The sequence below is a fragment of the Balaenoptera musculus genome, chromosome 1, assembly GCF_009873245.2.
Source record: "Balaenoptera musculus isolate JJ_BM4_2016_0621 chromosome 1, mBalMus1.pri.v3, whole genome shotgun sequence".
NCBI lineage: Eukaryota > Metazoa > Chordata > Mammalia > Artiodactyla > Balaenopteridae > Balaenoptera > Balaenoptera musculus.
The window spans coordinates 155,491,377-155,518,221 of NC_045785.1; the positions used below are offsets into that span (position 1 = coordinate 155,491,377).

The window sequence follows — 26,845 nt, forward strand, 5'->3', positions numbered from 1 at the left end:
AGGATATCTTTATGACTTTGTGATGACAAATATTTTTTATACAGGATGCAATGAGCACCAACAATAAAGGAGTACTTAATAAACTGGATTTCATTAAAATTAAGACCTTCTGTTTACCTAAAGACACCATTAGAAGAGTGAAAAAACAAGCTTCAAATGGGAGAAGATAATTGAAATACATATAGCCAAAAAAGGATTCAAATCCAGCCTATTAATCAAGAATAGGCCAATAAAAAAACAAAAATAAAATAACAACGGGAAAAATACTTGAATAGGCACTTCAACAAAGAAGATATAGAAATGGTCAATAAGTATATGAGAAGATGCTCAACATCATTAGTCATCAGGGAAAAGAAAATTAAAGTCACGTCATGATACATATCCATTAGGATGGCTAAAATAAAAAAGACAAAGAATGCCAGATTTTGTGAGAATATGGAGCAAATGAAACTTTCATGTGTTGTCTGTGGTGGTGTAAACTGGTATAACCACTTTGGAAGCTGACTGGCAATGTCTATTGAAGTTGAATATACATAGCCTGTGATGTTGGTAATTCCACTCCTGGTAAATATCCAAAGAAATGAGTATAGGCACCAAAAAGACATACAAGAATGGTCATAGCAGCATATTATTTACAATAACAAAAAAGTGGGAAAAATCCAAAAGTCCATCATCAGTAGAATACGTAAATTATATTTACATGATGGAATACTATATAAAAATGTAAAAGAGCAAACTACTTTTATACACAACATATATGGATCTTAAAAAATTGAGCAAAAGAATTCAGATATGAAAGAGTATGTACTTAATAAGTCTATTTATATAAAATTCAAAAAAAGCACAAATATAATCTATAATGGCAGAAGTTGAAATAGTGGTCAGCTCTGCAGAAGATACTGACTTCAAAGGGTAATGAAAAAATTTCCTGAGACATTTGCAATGCTGTACATCATGATCTGTGAAGGGATTATACGGAAGTGTTTACTTCATAAAAATTCCTAGAGCTTTACACTTAATACTGTGCTCTTTATTGCAGGTATGATATTTCTCAGTTAAAAGGTGTATGTAACACTCGGGCATACTCATACATACACCCGATTTAGGTGGGGATGTGAGTTGATAACAATCATGTTGTGGAGGATCCCTTTGGTAGCTGCATGGAGATCAGATGGTGGGAGGGTGAGAAGATTAGAAGTTGGGAAGAGAGAAAGTAGCTGTGGCTAGGTCTGGGCAAGGTATTAAATACCTGCACTAGGGCAGCTGTAGCTGAGAAGGGACTGTGATATCTAGGAGAGAGACTCAGGAGCAGATCCTATAGAATTTGGCCTGTTAGATGTGAAGAATAAGAGTGTGGAGTGAGTGGGCGGTTGGAAATTCAGGTAAAGGAAGCTGCTGTTGGTGCTACTGAGTGAGGGGAAGGAGTATGCAGGTTAACACACTGCCTATGAGATGCTATTGGGGGATACAAGTGGAGATGGTGAGCAAGTGAAATTAGGAAAACTGATCAGTGCAACTCTGAATTTACAGGGAGACTTGTATAGAATGAAATCCCTGCCGGGGTTTAAGGACTTCAAGGAGGTTGGGTTTCAAAAGCACCCCACCTTCCAGCCACAGGGTGAGATCTTGGAGGATTATCTTCTGACTTCTGAGTCAAGGAGTGGGGAACAGGAGGCACAGTGAATAACCTGCAATCTCACCCCACCCACGGAGGGCTCTGTGGCCTTGGGCCACCTCACATCTCCAGCCCACTGCGCCTTCGCTGGGCCAATGTCTGCACTAAATCTTTACCATTTCCTGGGGAAGCCTCACTCTTGTTCTTTTTCACAATAAATTGGATTAACTTCTAAACTCAGTAACTCCTTCACAGCTGAAGTTGCTCATGGCTAGTCTCACACTTATCTGTCTTTTGTGGACTATTTCTGGACAAACCTTCCTGGAACTTTACCAAAAGACTAGGAACTCTCCCTAAAAAAATTTAAAGATAACCCCAAAGCAAAGTATTCCAACACAGATTTAAAACGGTTTCATAAAAATATCAATATTTCTTAAATGCACTGTTATTATATACTATGTCTCTGCCACAGGGTGAGAGTAGAGAAATACAAAAACTGCATTTTAAAGATGCATATATATTACACCTATGTGCATTAATAAAAGCCAGATAGGCTCACTCTAGGTACGTAGGGAATAGCTGTGAGAACCTTAGGTCCTGTTTATTGTTCTCCCATTGTGAAGAAAAACATTTTCTTATTTTGATAAGAACTCCTATTAGACATTAACAGAGCCTAAGCTGTAGTGACATATGCATACACTTGTGAAATTCAAACACTTCTTTTGTGTGAGAAGCAATGACTATAATGAAACTTTAATTCATAGTTCACAATAGAAATGTAAGCAAGGGCTTTATCTATAAATTCATTAATTGCTATTCCCTGTCTAAAGTAGCCAAATACTCAGCAGCAACTAAAAAAGGCTGTCATATCCCCAGTACTGCCTAGTTTTAACTTTTGGTTGAGTTTATAAGATTTAGAATGGCTACGGCAAGGAACATAATTGTGGATGTACAGTCAAGAAGCAACTGAAGTCTCAAGCTATATCCCTCTCTTCCTAACTCATCTGCTTTTTACCCTTCTGGGTTAATCAAACCCCAAGGATGTGCAAGTAGCTTCCATGAGAAAAATCATCTGCAAATACAGGCACTCAGAGTTAGCCTAAAGTAATCCACTCTTAAATATGTGTCAGATAACAAATTTTCAGATAGAAATTCAATTTACAGTGGGAACCCAATTTCATATTTTTTAAATAGTTTAAGTATTCATACATTTCTAATCCATGTCGGTTGTATGTGTCAATCCACTGAACTAGGTATTTTCTAGTTTTTCAAGTATATTGTGCTGTGCTCAAGTAGCATGGTGAAGCTTTCAGACCTAGCAATAACTCATATAAGTTTTCTTTATTTTCCCATGCATAGAAAATAGAATGTGCATGGTGGTAAGCCCATATGCCTGGCCAAGCTTTTGTCTTCTCTATGTTATTTTCTTTTCATAGGCTTTATGACTTCCAATTTTTCTTCTGCAGAAGGAAAGGCCACTTGGGCTCACTTACTTGCCTCATAGTCTGTTCCATTTTTTAGAAAATATTTTATTTTCACTTACTGATGTAGGGAAGATGACAAGCAAAAATGCCCAATATGTTTAAACAGCACACATGTGAGATGTAGTATCATCAGGTGAAATACTGACACTCACTGGGGCCAACACCTTGTCCTCTCCTGGGGACGCCCAGCATCTTGAACATTTTCACTGGCTCACACCTGCCAATTTCTTTCATAGGCTTACAGTTTGGATAGTAAATTCAGGGTAAAATTTTTTTATAAATCAGTAAAAACTCTTTGTGAGAGTTCAGTTAGTAAAGATACAGCAAAATTAAGAAATTTATTTTATAATTATCCTCAGTGTTCAGGGATTGTGAGGCAAATTGCAAAGTGGCTGTACAAATGATGATCTCCTGTGGAATTGTCTTAAAAGTTGTGAATTAGGCAGTATTTCATAGACTCCTACATCTGACTGTATTATTTCAAAAAATATATGTAGCATGAGGAGAACTTCATTTGATGGTCAAGAGAAAACCAGAAATCCAATGTTTGTTCTGATAAGAATCGGCTCTTCTCTCTAATCACATCACTGAAGTGTTCAGAGAGGGAAAGATTCTTCTTTCCAGTTAATTATCATCTAATGGCTAGTAGATTATTTTGCATAAGCTAATATGCAACGACACTGTTTTAAAAATCCCAGTAGAATTGACTAATTAGTTCTCTCATTTAAAGGCTTTAATCAAGCTGTTTTTCAAAGGAGAAATAAGAAGTGCACTAAGTCAAGTGTGTTGATTATAAAGACATCATGTACTGCTCTATGTAGAATTAAAGGTACCGGAACAGAACACCCAGAGGTAGAGTACCATGTCAACCTTGGCCTTACCCTTTGATTTCAAGGCTTCTAATACCTTTGAATCAGCTGTTACATCACTCACTAGCTTGATTTCAACATTTTGAGAAGTCAGTTGGAGCAACTTTTCGAAAAGACGTTGACCCTAGAAAAAATATTCAGAACCAAAGTCAGAAAACCTAAAAGTATGCTATTTTAAATAGGAATAAATAAACATTGAAAATTAAAACTATTCATTCAAATTTTAAAAGGCAAGGACTTCAGCCCTTGGCAGCACTTCATAAATTCAAAAGAGTTTATGGAAATAGAGTAGTAGTAGGAACACAGATTACACTGTTTTTTTGAGTATTGTGCAATTCAACAATTATTGCAATAGTCATTTCAATGCTACGATGCAAATCTACCCTTCTTTTACTTTTTCATGAACTCAAATTATCTACACATGAAGAGGCAGAGAATATTAAACAGTTGTGATTGGACCCAGAAAGACCTGGATTCCAGCTGGTTTTCCAATTTATAAACTCTGTTTCTTAATCTCATTAATTTCCAGTTTCTTCTTCAGTAAAAGATAGATAATATTAGTATTTACTTTAAAAGGTTTTTGTGAGGATTAAGAGATAGTAGTAGGTAAGTATCCTTTAAGTGTTAGCCATTATGGGGGGAATCATGACTACTTATCAGGAATTTGCCTAAATTCACCTTCTTGTTTAAAATGTATTTTATTTAATTCAACTCATGGTCTGCCTAGAAATCTATAATTATTAGCCCAGCCTAAAAATAAATGAAAAAAATAAAAAGTAAAGGCTTTCCTTATAAGATTTCCACAAACATAATTTTTATAGTAAATTTTTTTTTTTAATCTCAGGGAGACTCTGCATAGTGGTAGGTCCATAGCTATTATATCATCTTAAGTGAGTGGACTGCAACATTATCCTGTTTATTTTCTCTTGTGTGTTTTCATAGACTCCTCCTTATCGTAAGAGGGAACTGGTCTTCTTTTATTGGTTCTTCAGATTTTTGTTATTCAGCCACAAACTCAAATGCCTTCGGAGGCTAAACAGGCAATAAGGCTTTGGTATTAATGGCCCCCAAGTGGCAGAGTCTTATCTTACTTTGATAAGAATAGATAATTGATAATGATCATGTAGAAAGAATTTGAAGACTGAAAAGAGAAAATGGATGAAATGTAGATGTAGAGCAGTGATTCCTGCAATTCAGCCTTAGAAAAGAAAGAAGCCAAAGATCAAAACCCTAAAGCTTTGGAATATTAAGGAGGAGGGAGCTGGTATGCCAGTGCTAGGGTGACAGCTGACAGCAGGGAGGAGTGTCTGGCATAATCCAGCCATGCTCCTGCCTAGAGCTGGTGCAGTATAGCCTAAGCTCCATAATCCCTGGAAGTTAGAGAAAAGAGGAGTTGCACCCCATGTCGGCATGGAGGCTTCCTTTTTGTCTAACTAAGTGTGCTGATGAAGGTTGCCCAAAGTAGAACTCACCAAAAGTGACCAAATTACTTTGCATGCAAAACGTGGAGGCAGCCTCCCCACAAAGCAGGTATTCCTATGAGGTATGTTGAATGAGTGCATCAGGCAGTTGTAAATTGCTTTTTTAATACAGAGGTGAGAGGGAAGAGGGAGGGAGAGAGAAAGAGAGATATGAAGAGATAGAGGAAGAAGGATAAGGAAAAAACAGATGCTGATTTGCTGATTTCAGGGTCTATGTAAATTTCAAATTTACTATGGAGAAATGAGGGTTTGGCAGTGAGAGGCTCAGACACTGGATGTGAGGGAAGATGCACTTGGTGGGGCTTTGTGGATTTTCCTGCAGAGCTGCCACCAACACAACCTCCTCCCTGTGAGCTTTGTCACTCTGCCGAGTTGTGCACTATACTATTGTCACACACCCTTGAAGGCTTGGTGATGCCTGCATAGCCCAGATTTCTAGAGCCCAGACTCATGGTCATCTCACAGTCACATAAATTGTTTGTATTTTTTACTTTCACAAAGGGAAAGGGCATATGTACTCTGTGTGCTATGTAAGTCCCCATGGTTAGTGAGCCAGTATTTTTAAAGACTTTTTTTTTTTTTTTGATGTGGACCATTTTTAAAGTCTTTATTGAATTTGTTACAATATTGCTTCTGTTTTATGTTTTGCTTTTTTGGCCGCGAGGCATGTGGGATCTTAGCTCCCCGACCAGGGATCAAACCCATACCCCCCTGCATTGGAAGGCAAAGTCTTAACCACTGGACCGCCAGGGAAGTCTGAGCCAGTATTTTTAAACAAATGCTTTTTTTTTGCTCTTAGTTAACAATAAATTTACCACAAATGAAACATAAGAGCTCTTCTAACCTATCTGTACTTCTGGCTCTGAGCCTTAAATTTATTCTCACTGTGTTATTTTTGTGAGATTTAAAATGAAGACCAGAACTCTCAAACGTGAATGAAAATAGAAACTCCAAAAGCTACAGATAGTAGCAGGCCATCATTAAATAAAGCTTATTTTTACTTCAATATGTGCTGATTACTTACACCAAGGAGTCTTAAAATTTTTAATTATAGTGCTGACTGTAATGAACTTGTGCTGGGGTAGAATTTCTGTTTTTGGGCTTGAGGCAGAACTTCTATTAAATTTCCCCTGTTTTCAGTGTCTTACCTCCCAGTCCACCCATTTTTGCTAGGACATTCAAAATGTAATTACTTCAAAGGTATGAAACACTTATTCTATGCTGAGACCTGCAGTAAGGCCCACTGCTTTCTGAGTTAAATTTACTCATCATGTTTTCATAAAGGAATAACAAAAGCCCCTTGGCTTTTAAACATCAGCAGTTTAAAGACTTGCTCTTTCTGGTGAGAAACATTAGCCAACATTTTAAACTTAAATAGATCATCTTGAAGTTAGCTAGTGGCTCAGGCACATTGACCTACTTTAAGCCATTTTTTTCCGATGTCTGCAAAAACCTTATGATAGACAGCACAATCCTGGACAGAGAGCTGTACCCCAAGGATAGAGATCCAGCTCAGCCCCTTTGTGACTCTGAAGAGGCTGCTTAACCCAAGAGAGTAGGGGTTATAAATACTGCCTATTTCTGTTGACCCAAAACAACTCCTAGGCAGGATGAAATGCCACAATAAAATGTGAAGGGGAAAAACAAAAATACCAAAGAGAAATCAGAAGATAGTCCTCTGATTGGACTAAAAAAAAAAAGTCCTCTGGCTGGACTAAAACTCTATGATTTTAGAGCTAAATTAGAAGAGTAATTAAAGAACACTGTTGAGGCCCAAATTAGTGGCCCAAAGACCAAATGGAAGAAATATCTCAAAGCACAAACATGCATGCACACACACATACACAAAAGCATAAGGGTGACGAGGGGAGAAAAGGGTGATTGATAAATTGAAGATATATAACATGTGGCTAATAGGTGTATTAGGAGAGAAAAAGAGACAAAAAGAATACGTTTGCAAATAACAGAAGAAAAAAGTGTCCACCTTGAGGAAAGACATAGACTTACATGTTGAAAAGATAACTGAAGATGGAGGCAAATGTAATGTGGAAAGTCACGTCTAGGCACATTCTGTAGAATTAATCAACACCAAGGAGAGAGAGGAATTCTTACAAACTCCCGGCCCAAAACAGAACAAAACAAAAAGGTACCTATCAAGGAAAATGGATCAGACTGGCGTGGAGCTAACCATCGGCAACACTAAACCAGCACTTGGTGGTGACAGACCGTGGAAGAAAAAGAGTGAAGCCCAGGAGTGCTTTACCCAGTCAAGGATTTTACCTGCCAGCGGGAAAGAAAAAAATATTTGCAGATATATACAGGTTTAGAGACTGTATTATCTACATAACCCATATGAGGAACATATTCAATGAAGGGCTCTAACCAAACAGTAAATAACGCTAAAAGCCATCAAGGAGGATGAAGGAAAGAAGAAATAATTGGTTAGCAATGTGATACAAATATGTGTTTGATGTACTTGCTAGGACACTTTATAGGGGAAGGCCTACTAAGAATCTATTACATGCATTCCCAGTGCTATTACCCTAAAGGGACTGAAAATTGATTCTTTCTGGTGTGAATGTAGAGATGTGTGTGTAGATGAAAGTTACTCTTTTTTATTAATAAAACATAGATATACATACAGCAAATATGCAATATATCTGTGGTATTAAAATTTCATGGTGGGGGCAGGATTAGGAAAAAATGTCTAAAAATTTCCCAAGTAAGGTGATAATGAAAAGAAGGTTGAGAAACACTGATCTACAACAAATTAGATAAAGGATCTCAGTAAAAATTAGAATAAGAGCTGAGGAGGGCTTAAAAGGACTAGATGGGAAAAAGGCCATAGTAATGGAACTGACAGTTATAAACTGGTATTTACCAAACAGCATAGTGGCTAAATACATAAAGCAAAAGGTAATAAAAAGGCAATTAAAACACTACCACTTTAAAATATGTCTTTCAAGCCTGGGTAGATCTAATAGAAAATAAATGAGGATATATGAAAATTAAATAATACAATCAATAAACTTGATTATGTGTACATTTATATATTTTTCATTTTATATATCAAGCCCCTCAAAACAATATTTGTCTGTGGAACATTTATAAAACAAACCTTCCTGTAACTGCCATTAAGAAAACTTGAACAATGGTTAAAATGAAATATTCTACAGGCTTCATTCTCTGCTCATAACGTAACAAAATGAGAGACACACCATAACTCATAAAACAAATCTTAACTACTTGAACATTTTAAAACTCACTCTTAGATTATCCTTACATCAAAAGAGAAAAGAAATGTGAATTTTTCTATTCTCTAGGAAACTATGAACAGTTGAGCTCTTCATAGCAAAACCATGAAATGAAGAAATATTTGGTGTCAGAGAGAAATTTTTAACTGTAAATGTCTTCAGTATTATTAAAAATGAACCATAGAGTCACAATAATCATATTAATATGGTAGTGGCGTAGGAATGGATAAACAGACAAGGGGACTTACAGAGAATCCAGAAATAGTACTACATTTAAAACATGCTATTTTAATTCAGTCCGAAAGAGATGAAGTGGTTTAATCTGGCACAAGTGGAAGATACCCCTATATTATGCTACATAGAAAAACATATTCTCAGGAAGAATAAGGATACACCAACACTTTCAAGACAATCTGGGCAACTACATCTACAGTCTTGGAGTGGTGAAAACCTTAATCACACTGTAGGAGGCTGAATAATGGCCTCCAAAAATGTCAGGTCCTAATCTGGAAACTGTCAATGAAATAGAACCTTTGCAGATGTGATGAAATTAAAGATTTTGAGATGAGGAGATTATCCTGGATTATTTGAGTGAGCCCTAAAGGCAATCATAGTAGAGATAGGCAGAAGGGACTCTGACACACCCAGAGGAGGAGGGAGTGTGAAGATGGAGCAGGCAGATTTGAAGATCCTGGCCTTGAGGACTGGGGTGACATAGCAGCAGGCCAAGGGATGCCAGCAGCTACCGGAAGCTGGAAGGGGTAAGGAGTGTATTTGCCCCTAGAACATGGTGGCTTCCCTCTGGAGGGAGCACCCCTCTGCTGACACCTTGGCTTTGGCCCAGTAAAACTAATTTCAGACTTCTGGTCTCCAAAACTGCAAGAGAATAAATTTCTGTTATTTTAAGCCACAGTGTGTGGTAATCTGTTGCACTGGCCACAGAAAACTAATAAACAAGCCAGATATATAGAAGTAATAAAAGATATCTAGAACTATAAAAGTAAAAAATATATAGAGAGCAAAAGATACCACAAAGTTAATGAAAAACAGTAAAAATCTGGAATAAATATTTGTTATGCAAATGAGAAACAAAGAGTTAACAGCTGTACCCTACAATAATAAATTAAAAATTAGTAAGAAAAGGCCAATAGCCCAACCAAATGTGGGCAAAGTATGAGATTAGACAAGCCTAAGAAGAGCAAGCCTACACGGCTAGCAGACATAAAGAGATGCATCATGTTGACGAGAGAAGCACGACACAAAGCAATATAGAGATCTCTCTTTGCACTCAAAGAGACAAGAAATAATTTATGAGTGGCAGCATTTACTCTTGTCAACGATTTGGGGAAAGAGTACTCTAACATACTGCTTCCTTCCACACAGGAATCTCACATCTAGAGGCCCACCCCAAAGAAACAAAGGCACCAAAATATGCGTGTGTACTTATAATTATATATCTTAGGTATGCTATCATGATACACACACACACACACACACACACACAGGATAAAAAGTTTAAATCAGAGTAAAAAGGGACATAAGGACTGATTAAACATTTGATGATACAGTCATGAGAAAACAAGATTTAGCATTTATTTTAAGATACAGTGTCCTTTTAAAGCAATATACTTGCCTTGACTTTTTTTAAATTTGTGACTTAACAGACAAAACCACACATGCATCAACCCCTCTTGACTCAACTTGTTAGTTAATTTATTTAACCAGTCAGTTCGATTATCTATAAGATTGACCTCTTATTTATTTACTATATTTACTGAAATTTTTTGTTACTATACTTACTGAAAAAAGTTTTCTTCAGTTTAGAACACATACTAAAATTTTCTTATTTACTTATTATATTTACTGAAATACACAAAGTTTGCCAAGGGTATAAACATAAATATATTACTTACTTATATATTTGTCAGTGTCAACTTTTACTCTCAAATACCCCCAGGACAAGGAAAAGTGTCTTTTGAGCAAATTTATTCAACACATTTGCTGGATGCCTGCTATGTGCCAGGGACTTTAATAAGTGTTGGAGATAAATGGTAAATAAGCAAATACAGCCCAATGTGTCAGATGGTAGGTAAAGGAGGTACAGGCCTAGGGGAAATACAGCAAGGGCACTAATAACCCAGTCCAAGGCACTCAGGGAACGTTCCCCCAAAAAGGAGAGGAAAGAAAGAATATTCAGGTGGAGATCTGTGGCAGAGACATAAGTAGGAGCACATCATGAAGGGTCTTGTAAGCCTGCACAAACAGTCTACGCCTCATCTGGAAAACAGTGTGGACCTCTGAAGGATTTTACATAGGGAAGGGCATAATCAAATTTTTGTTCTGAAAGAAAACTCTTGACTACAAATTGGAGAAGGACTGGTACAGGGCAAGGCTGCAGGCTGAAAGAGAAATCAGAAGGTTGGTGTGTGGTTTGGTGAGAGATGATGTGATCTGAGCTAGTGTCAATGGCAGTCAAAAAGAAAATAAAAAAACGGAAGGACCTCAGGTATTTATGAGACAGTATAGTGATGAACTGGATGCTTAGGCTTGGGCTGAGGAAAAGAGAAGAGTTGGGGATGGTGGCCAGAGTCCCCAGCTGCTTTCAGAACATGCCGATGGAATATGGAATTCCTTATCTGAAGCCAGAAGATGTTGGCCATTACATCAGTTTACAAATGTCCTGTGGTCATGGATCAATCACAGCTTCGGAACTCAGACAGTGCCACAGACCCAGTAACTTAATTGAGAATATCCACTTTTGGGGTAGCAAGCAATAAGGATTACTTGCTTGATACCAGCAGAGAGTATCTGCTATGTAGGCGTGCAGGCTGCCAGTCCATTCATTAGTCCAGGTTCCATCCCATTAAGGGGTTTAATTATTTTGAAGAGTTAATCACCAAGACCTTGCCTAATGATGGTTATTCACAATTATGCACCCCATGGGTATAAACAAAGCCATCCCTGTCAGGGGCAGATGAAGAGAGATGAATAAGCTCACCATGCCCATAAAGGGCCAGGAAATAGCAAGGAATTAATATCAGGAGCAGCATGCTTATTACAGGGATCTGGGCAGCTGGATTCCTACAGTACTAGAAAGTAGCTTTAAGGCTGCTCCAGTGTCCAGTCTGGCTGCAAAAGGTGGGTGGACAACGTAATCTTGGCAGTGCATTCAACAATATCTGGAAGAGTATGCATGGCACTGTAGGAGATGGTGGCCTGTGATGTGACTGGGGCAAGGGAGGAATACCAGGAGGTGCCAAACACTCCAGCTCTTCCACAATCACTTATTCTGAGTGGGCAGAGAGCCCCACACAGAATGGAGGCAGAATTCCTTCACATACTCTCTCCCAGTGGTCCCAGCTTCCCCAGGAAGCAACCATGAGGATTTACTACATTGCTCCCCCAAAACCCCATGGTCTTAAGAAACAGCTCAGACTCTTTAGCCCTCTAATCCTTCTTCTAAGAATTGATGCTGAGTGAATGAGCAAAAAGAAAACAATGGTTTGTAGAGAAATATCTACTGCAGTAGAATTTACTTCTGAAAAAAAGAAATAGCTTAAATGTCCAATAATAGAGAAATATCAATATATATATATGTATATATACATTTAATATATACATTTTTATGTTAAATGTATGTATACATTTAATCTGGTGTATACGCTACACTGTATATTATGCAGCCAATTTAAAATAATGTTTACCAGGGTTTCTAATAACATGGAAAGATGCTTATGGTGTGACATTAAGTTCAAAAGTAAGATATAAATTTCTTTATATGAGCCTATGTATGTAATTATGCATAAAATATCAAACCATTAAAACATTTTTTATTGATGATCACATGGATGATTTTGTTCTCTTTCATTTCTCTGTAGTTTCCAAATTTTCTATAGTAAGAAGCTATTAGTATTATAATGAGAAAAAAATCCAACCTATTCTGTTTTAAAAAAGTTCCAAAAACATCAATAGACCATAGGAAATACAGAGCAAAAGTCTAGAGAGAAAACAATCAAGCATATAGGTAAAAAAAAACTAAGACAACTTTAAAGAAAAGTTATTATTTAATTAAAATAATTGAGAAGAATGTCTTCGGGTTCATGATTTATTCATGTCTATATGACTGGATTCTAAAAGAATCAAAGAAGTCGCTGGGCAAGATGGCGGAAGAGTAAGACGCGGAGGTCACCTTCCTTCCCACAGATACATTAGAAATACATCTACACGTGGAACTGCTCCTACAGAACACCCACTGAACGCTGGCAGAAGACGTCAGACCTCCCAAAAGGCAAGAAACTCCCCACGTACTTGGGTAGGGCAAAAGAAAAAAGAAATAACAGAGACAAAAGAATAGGGACGGGACCTGCACCAGTGGGAGGGAGCTGTGAAGGAGGAAAGGTTTCCACACACTAGGGAGCCCCTTCGCGGGCGGAGACTGCGGGTGGCAGAGGGGGGAAGCTTCGGAGCCACGGAGGAGAGCGCAGCCACAGGGGTGCGGAGGGCAAAGCAGAGAGATTCCCGCACAGAGGCTCGGCACTGAGCAGCACTCACCAGCCCAGGAGGCTTGTCTGCTCACCCGCCGGGGCGGGCGGGGGCTGGGAGCTGAGGCTCGGGCTTCGGTGCTAGCCGGGAGGGAGTCCGGGAAAAAGTCTGCAGCTGCCGAAGAGGCAAGAGACTTTTTCTTGCCTCATTGTTTCGCGGTGCGCAAGGAGAGGGGATTCAGAGCGCTGCCTAAACAAGCTCCAGAGACGGGCACGAGCCGCAGCTATCAGCGCGGAACCCAGAGATGGGCATGAGACGCTAAGGCTGCTGCTGCCGCCACCAAGAAGCCTGTGTGCAAGCACAGGTCACTCTCCACACCGCCCCTCCCGGGAGCCTGTGCAGCCCGCCACTGCCAGGCTCCCGTGATCCAGGGACAACTTCCCCGGGAGAACGTATGGCGTGCCTCAGGCTGCTGCAACGTCACACTGGCCTCTGCCACCGCAGGCTTGCCCCGCATCCGTACCCATCACTCCCCCCCCACCCCCTGCCTGAGTGAGCCGTAGCCCCTGAAGCAGCTGCTCCTTTAACCCCGTCCTGTCTGAGTGAAGAACAGATGCCCTCAGGCGACCTAAACACAGAGGCGGGTCCAAATCCAAAGCTGAACTTCGGGAGCTGTACGAACAAAGAAGAGAAAGGGAAATTTCTCCCAGGAGCGGATTAAAGCTCCACAAAAAACTTGATGTACCTGCATCTGTTGAATACCTGAATAGACAATGAATCATCCCAAATTCAGGAGGTGGACTTTGGGAGCAGGATATATTAATTTTTCCCCTTTTCCTTTTTTTGTGAGTGTATATGTGCATGCTTCTGGGTGAGATTTTGTCTGTATAGCTTTGCTTTCACCATTTGTCCTAGGGTTTGGTCTGTACATTTTTGTTGTTGTTGTTGTTGTTGTTTTACTTAAAAAATTTTTTTCTTAATAAATGTTTTCTTAATAATTTTTTCCTTATTTTCTATTTTTAAAAATTAAAAAAAAATTTTCTTATTAAGTTTTAAAATATTTTTTATTTTTTAAAAAAATTTTTTCTTAATAAATTTTTCTCTTAATTTTTTATTATAAAAAATTAATAAATTTATTTTTAAAAAATTAAAAAAGAATTTTTCTTAATAAATTTTTTCTTAATAATTTTTTTCTTATTTTTTATTATAATAGCTTTATTTTATTTTATTTTATTTTATTTTATTTTATTTTATCCTTTTTCTTTCTTTCTTTCTATTTTTTCTCCCTTTTATTCTGAGCCGTGTGGATGAAAGGCTCTTGGTGCTCCAGCCAGGCATCAGGGCTGTGCCTCTGAGGTGGGAGAGCCAACGTCAGGATACTGGTCCACAAGAGACCTCCCAGCTCCATGTAATATCAAACGGCGAAAATCTCTCAGACATCTCCATCTCAACATCAAGACCCAGCTTCACTCAACGACCAGCAAGCTACAGTGCTGGACACCCTATGACAAAAAACTAGCAAGACAGGAACACAGCCCCATCCATTAGCAGAGAGGCTGCCTAAAATCATAATAAGGCCACAGACACCCCAAAACACACCACCAGACGTGGATGGGCCCACCAGAAAGACAAGGTCCAGCCTCATCCACCAGAACACAGGCACTAGTCCCCTCCACCAGGAAGCCTACACAACCCACTGAAACAACCTTAGCCACTGGGGACAGATACCAAAAACAACGGGAACTACGAACCTGCAGCCTGCAAAAAGGAGACCCCAAACACAGTAAGATAAGCAAAATAAGAAGACAGAAAAACACACAGCAGATGAAGGAGCAAGGTCAAAACACACCAGACCTAACAAATGAAGAGGAAATAAGTAGTCTACCTGAAAAAGAATTCAGAATAATGAGAGTAAAGATGATCCAAAATCTGGGAAATAGAATAGACAAAATGCAAGAAACATTTAACAAGGACGTAGAAGAACTAAAGGGGAACCAAGCAACGACGAAAAACACAATAAATGAAATTAAAAATACTCTAGACGGGGTCAATAGCAGAATAACTGAGGCAGAAGAATGGATAAGTGACCTGGAAGATAAAATAGCGGAAATAACTACTGCAGAGCAGAATAAAGAAAAAAGAATGAAAAGAACTGAGGACAGTCTCAGAGACCTCTGGGACAACATTAAACGCACCAACATTCGAATTATAGGGGTCCCAGAAGAAGAAGAGAAAAAGAAAGGGACTGAGAAAATATTTGAAGAGATTATAGTTGAAAACTTCCCTAATATGGGAAAGGAAATACTTAATCAAGTCCTGGAAGCACAGAGAGTCGCATACAGGATAAATCCAAGAAGAAACACGCCAAGACACATGTTAATCAAACTATCAAAAATTAAATATAAAGAAAACATATTAAAAGCAGCAAGGGAAAAACAACAAATAACACACAAGGGAATCCCCATAAGGTTAACAGCTGATATTTCAGCAGAAACTCTGCAAGCCAGAAGGGAGTGGCAGGATATACTTAAAGTGATGAAGGAGAAAAACCTACAACCAAGATTACTCTACCCAGCAAGGATCTCATTCAGATTTGATGGAGAAATTAAAACCTTTACAGACAAGCAAAAGCTGAGAGAGTTCAGCACCACCAAACCAGCTTTACAACAAACGCTAAAGGAACTTCTCTAGGCAAGAAACACAAGAGAAGGAAAACACCTACAATAACAAACCCAAAACATTTAAGAAAATGGGAATAGGAACATACATATTGATAATTACCTTAAATGTAAATGGATTAAATGCTCCCACCAAAAGACACAGACTGGCTGAATGGATACAAAAACAAGACCCATATATATGCTGTCTACAAGAGACCCACTTCAGACCTAGAGACACATACAGACTGAAAGTGAGGGGATGGAAAAAGATATTCCATGCAAATGGAAATCAAAAGAAAGCTGGAGTAGCAATTCTCATATCAGACAAAATAGACTTTAAAATAAAGACTATTACAAGAGACAAAGAAGGACACTATGTAATGATCAAGGGATCGATCCAAGAAGAAGGTATAACAATTATAAATATTTATGCACCCAACATAGGAGCACCTCAATACACAAGGCAAATACTAACAGACATAAAAGGGGAAATCGACAGTAACACAGTCATAGTAGGGGACTTTAACACCCCACTTTCACCAATGGACAGATCATCCAAAATGAAAACAAAGAAGGAAACACAAGCTTTAAATTATACATTAAACAAGATGGACTTAATTGATATTTATAGGACATTCCACCCATAAACAACAGAATACACATTTTACTCAAGTGCTCATGCAACATTCTCCAGGATAGATCATATCTTGGGTCACAAATCAAGCCTTGGTAAATTTAAGAAAATTGAAATCGTATCAAGTATCTTTTCCGACCACAACGCTATGAGACTAGATATCAATTACAGGAAAAGATCTATAAAAGATACAAACACTTGGAGGCTACACAATACACTACTTAATAACGAAGTGATCACTGAAGAAATCAAAGGGGAAATCAAAAAATACCTAGAAACAAATGACAATGGAGACACGCGACCCAAAACCTATGGGATGCAGCAAAAGCAGTTCTAAGAGGGAAGTTTATAGCAATACAAGCCTATATCAAGAAACAGGAAACATCTTGAATAAACAACCTAACCTTGCGCCTAAAGCAATTAGAGAAAGAAGAACAAAAAAACCCCAAAGCTAGCAGAAGGAAAGAAATCATAAAGATCAGATCAGAAATAAATGAAAAAGAAATGAAGGAGACAATAGCAAAGATCAATAAAACTAAAAACTGGTTCTTTGAGAAGATAAACAAAATTGATAAACCATTAGCCAGACTCATCAAGAGAAAAAGGGAGAAGACTCAAATCAATAGAATTAGAAATGAAAAAGGAGAAGTAACCACTGACACTGCAGAAATACAAACGATCATGAGAGATTACTACAAGCAACTCTATGCCAATAAAATGGGCAACCTGGAAGAAATGGACAGATTCTTAGAAATGCACAACCTGCTGAGACTGAACCAGGAAGAAATAGAAAATATGAACAGACCAATCACAAGCATTGAACTTGAAACTGTGATTAAAAATCTTCCAACAAACAAAAGCCCAGGACCAGATGGCTTCACAGGCGAATTCTATCAAACATTTAGAGAAGAGCTAACACCTAGCCTTCTCAAACTCTTCCAAAATATTGCAGAGGGAGGGACACTCTCCAAATCATTCTACAAGGCAACCATCACCCTGATACCAAAACCAGACAAAGATGTCACAAAGAAAGAAAACTACAGGCCAATATCACTGATGAACATAGATGCAAAAATCCTCAACAAAATACTAGCAAACAGAACCCAACAGCACATTAAAAGGATCATACAGCATGATCAAGTGGGGTTTATTCCAGGAATGCAAGGATTCTTCAATATATGCAAATCAATCAATGTGATACATCATATTAACAAATTGAAGGAGAAAAACCATATGATCATCTCAATAGATGCAGAGAAAGCTTTCGACAAAATTCAACACCCATTTATGATCAAAGCCCTGCAGAAAGCAGGCATAGAGGGAACTTTCCTCAACATAATAAAGGCCATATATGACAAACCCACAGCCAACATTGTCCTCAATGGTGAAAAACTGAAACCATTTCCACTAAGATCGGGAACAAGACAAGGTTGCCCACTCTGACCACTATTATTCAACATAGTTTTGGAAGTGTTAGCCACAGCAGTCAGAGAAGAAAAAGAAAAAGAAATAAAAGGAATCGAAATCGGAAAAGAAGAAGTAAAGCTATCACTGTTTGCAGATGACATGATACTATACATAGAGAATCCTAAAGATGCTACCAGAAAACTCCTAGAGCTAATCAATGAATTTGGTAAAGTAGCAGGATACAAAATTAATGCACAGAAATCTCTTGCACTACTATACAGTAATGATGAAAAATCTGAAAGTGAAATTAAGAAAACACTCCCATTTACCATTGCAACAAAAAGAATAAAATATCTAGGAATAAACCTACCTAAGGAGACAAAAGGCCTTTATGCAGAAAATTATAAGACACTGATAAAAGAAATTAAAGATGATACAAATAGATGAAGAGATATACCATGTTCTTGGATTGGAAGAATCAACATTGTGAAAATGACTCTACTACCCAAAGCAATCTACAGATTCAATGCAATCCCTATGAAACTACCACTGGCATTTTTCACAGAACTAGAACAAAAATTTCACAATTTGTATGGAAACACAAAAGACCCCGAATAGCCAAAGCAATCTTGAGAACGAAAAATGGAGCTGGAGGAATCAGACTCCCTGACTTCAGACTATATTACAAAGCTACAGTAATCAAGACAGTTTGGTACTGGCACAAAAACAGAAACATAGATCAATGGAACAGGATAGAAAGCCCAGAGATAAACCCACGCACATATGGTCACCTTATCTTTGATAGAGGAGGCAAGCATATACAGTGGAGAAAAGACAGCCTCTTCAATAAGTGGTGCTGGAAAAACTGGACAGGTACATGTAAAAGTATGAAATTAGAACACTCCCTGACACCATGCACAAAAATAAACTCAAAATGGATTAAAGACCTAAGTGTAAGGCCAGACACTATCAAACTCTTAGAGGAAAGCATAGGCAGAACACTGTATGACATAAATCACAGCAAGATCCTTTTTGACCCAGCTCCTAGAGAAATGGAAATAAAAACACAAATAAACAAATGGGACCTAATGAAACTTAAAAGCTTTTGCACAGCAAAGAAAACCATAAACAAGACCAAAAGACAACCCTCAGAATGGGAGAAAATATTTGCAAATAAAGCAACTGACAGAGGATTAATCTCCAAGATTTACAAGCAGCTCATGCAGCTCAATAACAAAAAAACAAACAACCCATTCCAAAAATGGGCAGAAGACCTAAATAGACATTTCTCCAAAGAAGATATACAGATTGCCAACAGACACATGAAAGAATGCTCAACATCATTAATCATTAGAGAAATGCAAATCAAAACTACAATGAGATATCATCTCACACCGGTCAGAATGGCCATCATCAAAAAATCTAGAAACAATAAATGCTGGAGAGGGTGTGGAGAAAAGGGAACACTCTTGCACTGTTGGTGGGAATGTAAATTGATACAGCCACTATGGAGAACAGTATGGAGGTTCCTTAAGAAACTAAAAATAGAACTACCTTACGACCCAGCAATCCCACTACTGGGCATATACCCTGAGAAAACCATAATTCAAAAAGAGTCATGTACCAAAATGTTCATTGCAGCTCTATTTACAATAGCCAGGACATGGAAGCAACCTAAGTGTCCATCATCGGATGAATGGATAAAGAAGATGTGGCACATATATACAATGGAATATTACTCAGACATAAAAAAAAATGCAATGGAGGTATTTGTAGTGAGGTGGATGGAGTTAGAGTCTGTCATACAGAGTGAAGTAAGTCAGAAAGAGAAAAACAAATACAGTATGCTAACACATATATATGGAATATAAGAAAAAAAAAAAAAAAAGGTCATGAAGAACCTAGTGGCAAGATGGGAATAAAGACACAGACCTACTAGAGAATGGACTTGAGGATATGGGGAGGGGGAGGGGTAAGATGTGACAAAGTGAGAGAGTGTCATGGACATATATACACTACCAAATGTAAAATAGATAGCTAGTGGGAAGCAGCTGCATAGCACAGGGAGATCAGCTCTGTGCTTTGTGACCACCTAGAGGGGTGGGATAGGGAGGGTGGGAGGGAGGGAGACGCAAGAGGGAAGAGATATGGGAACATATGTATGTGTATAACTGATTCACTTTGTTATAAAGCAGAAACTAACACACCATTGTAAAGTAATTATACTCCAATAAAGATGTTATAAAAAAATAAATAAAAAATAAAAATAAAAGAATCAAAGAGGATAAACTCTTGCTAATCATAGTGTTTATGAGTTTATATATGAATGATGATTTTCCTTAGAAATATATTGGAAAGCAAGCAAGAACATAATTAGAATTACTCAACAGATGGGGGAGCAAAAGCATACAGAAGCAGCAGGAATTCACTAAGAACTGCATTGAGGGAGGACCAGAAGCCACAAGAGCCAGGAGGGCTCTGCTGAGCAGCCAAGAGTGGAGAGAAAGCTGCACAAACCTGTTCGCTGACAGCTCCTTTCATCACTGCTCCACCACTCTGTATTCTTATCACTGGTTTTTCTGTCTCCCCCACTACTCATTGCTCATTTGATTTTGTGTCCCCAGCAAACAGCACAGTACCTTGATAAATGTTTGTTCAGTAAAGGCACATTCAAAATTATTCTATGGCCACATTTCAAACAGAAGAATGCTAATTTATAAGCATGTGTCAAGTGTTGATTTTGTGGAACAAAAAAGATACTATTTTGAAAGAAGGGGACAGTCTTTTCATAAGGAGACACTATTTTCAGGTTGACACTGCACCAGGAGTTATTCAGTCTGGAGATGAGAAGGCTGAAGAGAACCTACTGTTTATGTGGAACATTGAAATAGAAGTTGTCACCCTGGGCTTCCCTGGTGGCGCAGTGGTTGAGAATCTGCCTGCCAATGCAGGGGACATGGGTTCAAGCCCTGGTCTGGGAAGATCCCACGTGCCGTGGAGCAACTAGGCCCGTGAGCCACAACTACTGAGCCTGCGCGTCTGGAGCTTGTGCTCCGCAACAAGAGAGGCAGCAACAGTGAGAGGCCCACGCACTGCGATGAAGAGTGGCCCCCGCTCGCCACAACTAGAGGAAGCCCTCGCACAGAAATGAAGACCCAACACAGCCAAAAATAAATAAATAAATTAAAAAAAAAAAAGAAGTTGTCACCCTTTTATATCATCACTGAGAGAACAACTGGAATAAACAAGATTAAACCGAAACAGGTAAAATTAAGTTGACAAACTGAGCAGAAAGGGACCAACTTGGCTCTATCGTGAAATCTATAAAAATCACACACTGTTTATTAGACTGGGATGGTTTAGAGCAGTAATTCTCAATCCTGGCTGCACAATGGAATCCCCAAGTTATCTTTTAAAAGGTATCAGACCCTGAGCCCCTCCTCAAATATTCTAATTTAACTGATCTGTGGTGAGCTTGGACATAGGTATATTTCAAAAGCTCCCCAGGTGATTCTTACTGGTCGTTACGGTTGAAAGTTGCCATACTGGGAGAGAAGGGTAAGAATCTACTTGAAAATATGCACATTTTTCTTTCTCTTTTCTTCACCTAAACTTTGAAGAACCACCTGAATTAGTGTTCTGGGAAGAATTATCTTAACCTCCTTTAATAGAAGTTGAGAACTTGATGGACAGCTGAAAGTTATTCCTGCTGTAAAATGATAAAGTAAATTCCTGTGTGGAATTTGAAAGTAAATGTCTTGCACTAGAAAAACAAAAATCAAATGAAAACAGCAACTATCTTTTATGAGCTCCATTATTTGCTGTTTCACAAACATTATCTAATCAAATTTACAAAGCAATCAAAAGAGACAGGCATTATTAAATCCATATTATAGATGAGGGAATTGACGATCAGAGGGATTATGACATTTGCCCAGTGTGACCACAACTACTAAACTGCTGGTCATGTCAAATGTGGTTGATGCCAAACATATGGTCTTTCTGCTGTAGCAAATGCCTCCTAGATAGTTTGCCTTTTCCATAAAACCAAACTTTGAGAACTGAAAATAAAAAAAATAATGGATTCTAAACTGAGCCAAATGACAACAGAGCATTAGTATGTATCCTAATTATGTTCTAATTAATTTATACATGTTTTATTTTTCCCTATAACTCCATAAAAGCACAAAATAGACTATAGGAAGTTTGCCATAATATAGTAAAAATGTATTCAGGTCCTCAGATCTACATCAAAACAAAGGATGAAATGTGCATTTTCCATGTTGTATCATAATATCCTACCTTCTCTGGCTGTCTCACTCCAACCTACTAATTACAATACACCAACCTCTTAATTGCAACAGGTTGGAAGAATTTCAATTATTTAAAGGACCCCTCTCTACCAACTATGCTCATCTCCTTTCAGGCAAAACGAAAAGCAGGAACTATTGTGATTTTATTTTTCCTATATTACAAAAAAGTTAGTAATAAAGAAAAGAAATTCTAATTAAATATTATGATGAGGCTGCAACATTATTGGATACTTTTATCAGACATTAACATGGAAACGACATTTTCAAAAATAGGATTCTCCCAGGCTCCAGAAATACCCCTGTGTTGCAGAGTAGATGCTGACTGTTTGCACAATGAATGAGTGAAAAGTCTACTTCAGTAGACTTGGAGAGGGAATGGAACAGCAGGGATGGGAAAGAAAGGAAGAGTGGGCTTAGAAGGGCATTGAAGATGGAGAATCAGTAAGATGGTGGAGACTGGGAATGAGAAGTACTGGAGTGTGTGGAGTCTCAGCTGACTCCACCAGACTGCAGGCTCCCTGAGGATGGCTAAGAGATATTACAGGTCAAAATATGAAGTGACAGTAATAGAAAATGTTAACAATAGCATTTATGAACAAATCATGAAGATAGCTATGAAACAAACATGACAAGGAAAGGGTTTATAGTTGGGTGAAACAAAATCTCTCTTCTGTGGCTTAACCTACATTGACAGTCAGTTAGGAAGAATATTGCTAGGAAGGAATGAGTGGGCTACAAGACAGGGCCTGGAGACCTGAGTCACACATGGTTGCAGCTGCCTAATCAAGGGATGGCAGGATGCATCCCACCAAAGTGAGATCACTGAACGCTGCCTGGCCTTAGGGGACTTCAACTAAGACAAAAACAAGGAGCAAAACACCAACCAATTGACCAACAAACAAAAATCAGAAGTGGCTGTAGGTTGGATAAGATCACATTACTTCCTGAGTATTCAAGATTCAAGATGTCAGTTGTCCAGAGGGATACATGTATATGCGTGTATATATGTATACATAGATAGACAGATGGGTGAGAGCAAGACACTGTGTGTGTGTGTGTGTAAAAATTTGTAATAAATAAAAGTTAGAATTCCATATATAATGATAATTTTCCTAATCCTTCTTATCTACCCAGAGTCTCACATTTGTAGAAATTATATTCCTCTTTTAATTTTACATGGAAACCATCTTGGATTCTAGCATAGTGTAAAGTACCAAGTAAGAACTCATTATTTGTTACTACAATTAAACTGACTTGAACTCAAGTTGCAGTGTGTACACAAAGAAGTAAATGTGAATGATAACATTCATGAATTTAACAATAAACAGTTACATAGGCACTAAATGGTCCAAGATTGTTCTATACCTTTTACATATATTAACTAATTTAATCTACACAACAACCTATGAGGTAGATTCTGTTATCACCTTGATTTTGCTGATGAGAAAACTGAGGCACAGAGAGTTTAGCATCTAGCTCAAAGTCACACAGCTAATAAGTAGATAAAAAGAAATATAAACTATACTCCTGACTCATTTCTATAGTCTGTCTACCACTGACAGTCTGCCTACTACTTACTGTGTAGAGACAGGATCCTGGCTTATGCTTTCCAAAATAACCTCTTGGATCATTGAACTTTCAAACATGCTAGTTACTAAACTGAGCAAACACTGTTCAATTTTAAAAATCATAATTTTTCAAAATTAAACAATTGTGATGTATCATCAACTGGTAATCATGGCTCACTGTAGACAAGTAACTGATTGATTTCATATAAATACATCTCTTTAAGATTCAGTTGTTGTAGCTCATTAATTATTTTATTTGGTTTCTTCCAGTGAATTCATAGAGAATAGGACTTTTTTGCTCAATGAATTAGGTAGCTCTACTAGGAAGCCTTTGTCAAATCATATTTCCTGGCTTTTCCTAAAGAGTCTTGATTTCATAAATCTCCATCATTTTATCCCATAAATTAGCAATCAAGTTGTCCTAGAAATTCAATGTTTCAGGGTCTAAACTCATCATTCAGACAGAAAAAAACAAAACCCTTAGCCCAACCATGTCTTTTGATTAAATATGAAAATATAATTTCCATGGGACTGTAGACCTCACTAGCCCTTAACATGACTGTGATCCAGAGCAAGGTCACTGCCCAGTTTCTTTCAGCACAGAAGGAAACAACCACAAAAAGATTAACAACACCCAGGGCGAAGCAGGAAAGACAAGATGAGTTTTTCAGGGTGGGAATTAAAATAGCGACCCTTTGGCAGCACAGATTAAAAATGCATTTTTAATGAATGTGTCTGTTTCCAGGCAAATGGAAAAAAAAGGTAGGCATTCATCATCCTGTGAATAATGACCATAGCTCACTCTTACAAAATGGCATCCAGGGAGGACACAGACATCCAGAGAACACACAGATGTCACGTGCCATGTTTATTTGTGTCCCTTTTCTGCTGAGCTGGGGCCTGCCTGCCACTGGCTATACCATTCCCTGGTGTATTTTGCTTACAGCTGCGTTATGATAAGTAGATGGGCTGCTTTTCAGTTATAATTCCTACTTATTTATTTACTATCTATGGTTTCCGTTTAGGACTTTTCAGGCTCTGTTGGTTTAGAAGTCTGTTAGAATAGTCCTGTTTGACTATTGTGCTCCTCAAAATAAAAATATTTTCTTTTAAAAATATATTAATGGAAAACAAGCTGTGAACCTGAGCCAATTTTCATTACACTGAAACATCTTTTTAAAATTTTAATTAGCTCACTTGAGTAATTACGATGTGGATTTCTTTTTCTTAGCATTCTTTTTTCTGTGTGCAATAAGTCAATCAATGACTATATCCCAATATTTATGAGGGCTTGGTAAAAATAAAAACATGCTCAAACGTCCAAAGATGAGCCAAAATCTGAAAGGTTGGGTAAAGTCTTGAATTTCCTATTTCCATTTGAAAGATAAAATCAGGTAAAATTTAAATCAAATAGGCTTTCAGCCAGTACCTTCCTTTGTAGAAATGGTAAAACTTGATGGCCTGGAGAGAACAGGATATGGATCTTTAAAGTGTACCCGAAGAGAAAAAGCTGGCAGCAAGGATCTGCTTTCTTTCTTCCATTCCTGGTCTCTGTAAAATTACCCCTATGGTGTGGTGAGAGGGCAGGAAGGAGTGAGCCAGGCTCTTTAAAAATAATCTCTAAAAGCCTAAGACATGTGGTATTTAGACAAGATCTTCTGGGCCTTTGAATCCTAAGTCCTTTTGCAAACACTGCTCTAGGGCTTGAGGGTCAGGTGAGGGGAGATGGGAAATGGAGCAAACCAGGCACCAAGCACTCTACTCCACACGCTTGCTCTTTCTTTAAAGACTACAGTCCATGCCTGGTATTCGACTAGTGGCAGTCGCTTGGCCACCACTGGACCAGAGGAAGAGGAGAAAGGTTACTGTCTTGTTGAAGTTGCAACCCTCCGAACACCGCTGTCAACCTTCCCCCTCCCTCCTGCTCACCACTCCTTCCAGGGTATGGTACTCAGGGCCAAGAGCAGACAGGAGTACGGAGCGCTGTTCATGAGATGGGTCTCACATTCTGCTTGAATCCGTTTAATTTCCTAAGCAGGTAAAGCCTCTCTATCCTTCACGTCTGCAAATGCAGCTCTCTCCTTGTAAAGAGGCAAAGTGAAATTAGCTCAAAACTCTGAAGAAAACCAACTGGTGTTGAACTGTAAAGGAGCCTGGTGCTGTTAGGGGAATGAGAGGCAGCAAAAAGCCATCGCTGGTGGGAGTAGAATGTCTCTACCAGAAGATATCGGTTCACACTAGGGTCTCCTCCTAAAGGACTGCTGGGTGAGTTCAGTAATAGCCAGGTTACTGACAGCAGATTGAAAAATTCCATTTGTTGGCAGTAGGCCAGCTGTTAGAGAGTGACTTGAATTAAGCTAAGTGTTACCTTCATTCTGCATCAGTAACATCCACCTTAATTCACTCTAAAGCCATGCAATTGACAAATACTTTTTCCCTGACCAAACTCTAGCCAGGCTCCTCTGAGTCTACTTCTCTACCAGCCCTCAACCTTGGCCTATAAAAACTGTAGACTCTCAACACAAATGATTTCATCCACCCTGCTCTGCCCCACCTCTGTCTCTCCTCCCCCATTAAAAGGCTTCAACAAACACTAACATGGTTTCTAACAGCTCAAGGCCACATCTCTAGGATGACCTTAGCCCCCATTAAAGTGCCTGCCTAAGAAAGCTCAAGACTGCCAAAGAATAGGCTGTTCAGCCAACACCTGAAGATAGGCCCCTGTCTCCCAGCCTATGTGGGAGGGTAGGAGCCTAACTTGGAAAAGCACCAGCTAGCAATCCCAGATGGGTTTCACATGGACCAACCCTCTTTCCATTTTTTATAAATTTCTACTTCCCTGACCCTGTTCAGGCCCCTGTCACGCCCTTCCATCTCCCTCATTCTTCCTATAAAGTGCCCGGGCATCTCTGCACAAATCTAAGTTGAGTTCCCTTCACCTGGACCTCTTCCCTATTGCAACAGTATTACTGATTAAAATCTGTCCTGACCACTTTAATTAGCATCCAGCTTTGTTTATCTTTCCATTCAACAAATATTTACTGAACACCTAGTATGCATCAAGCACCATGCCAGGCA

The 26,845-nt window shown here is 38.5% G+C and overlaps 1 protein-coding gene across 3 annotated transcripts in view; it reads right to left on the reverse strand.

Moving 5' to 3' along the window:
* Positions 1–26,845, reverse strand: part of PLD5 (phospholipase D family member 5) — a 488,282-nt gene that overhangs the window by 185,722 nt on the left and 275,715 nt on the right. The window contains exons 1-2 of one of the 3 annotated variants that reach the window (XM_036835888.1): positions 7,600–7,642; positions 4,006–4,092 (exon numbers count right to left, since the gene is read on the reverse strand). Coding sequence is in view for 1 of the 3 variants with exons in the window: in XM_036835869.1 (XP_036691764.1) it covers positions 3,981–4,092 (112 nt within the window). In the remaining 2 variants the exon portion in view is untranslated. Of the gene's footprint in view, positions 1–3,980; positions 4,093–7,599; positions 7,643–26,845 lie in introns of those variants that run through there. The other 2 variants (XM_036835880.1, XM_036835869.1) reach the window with 2 other exon arrangements.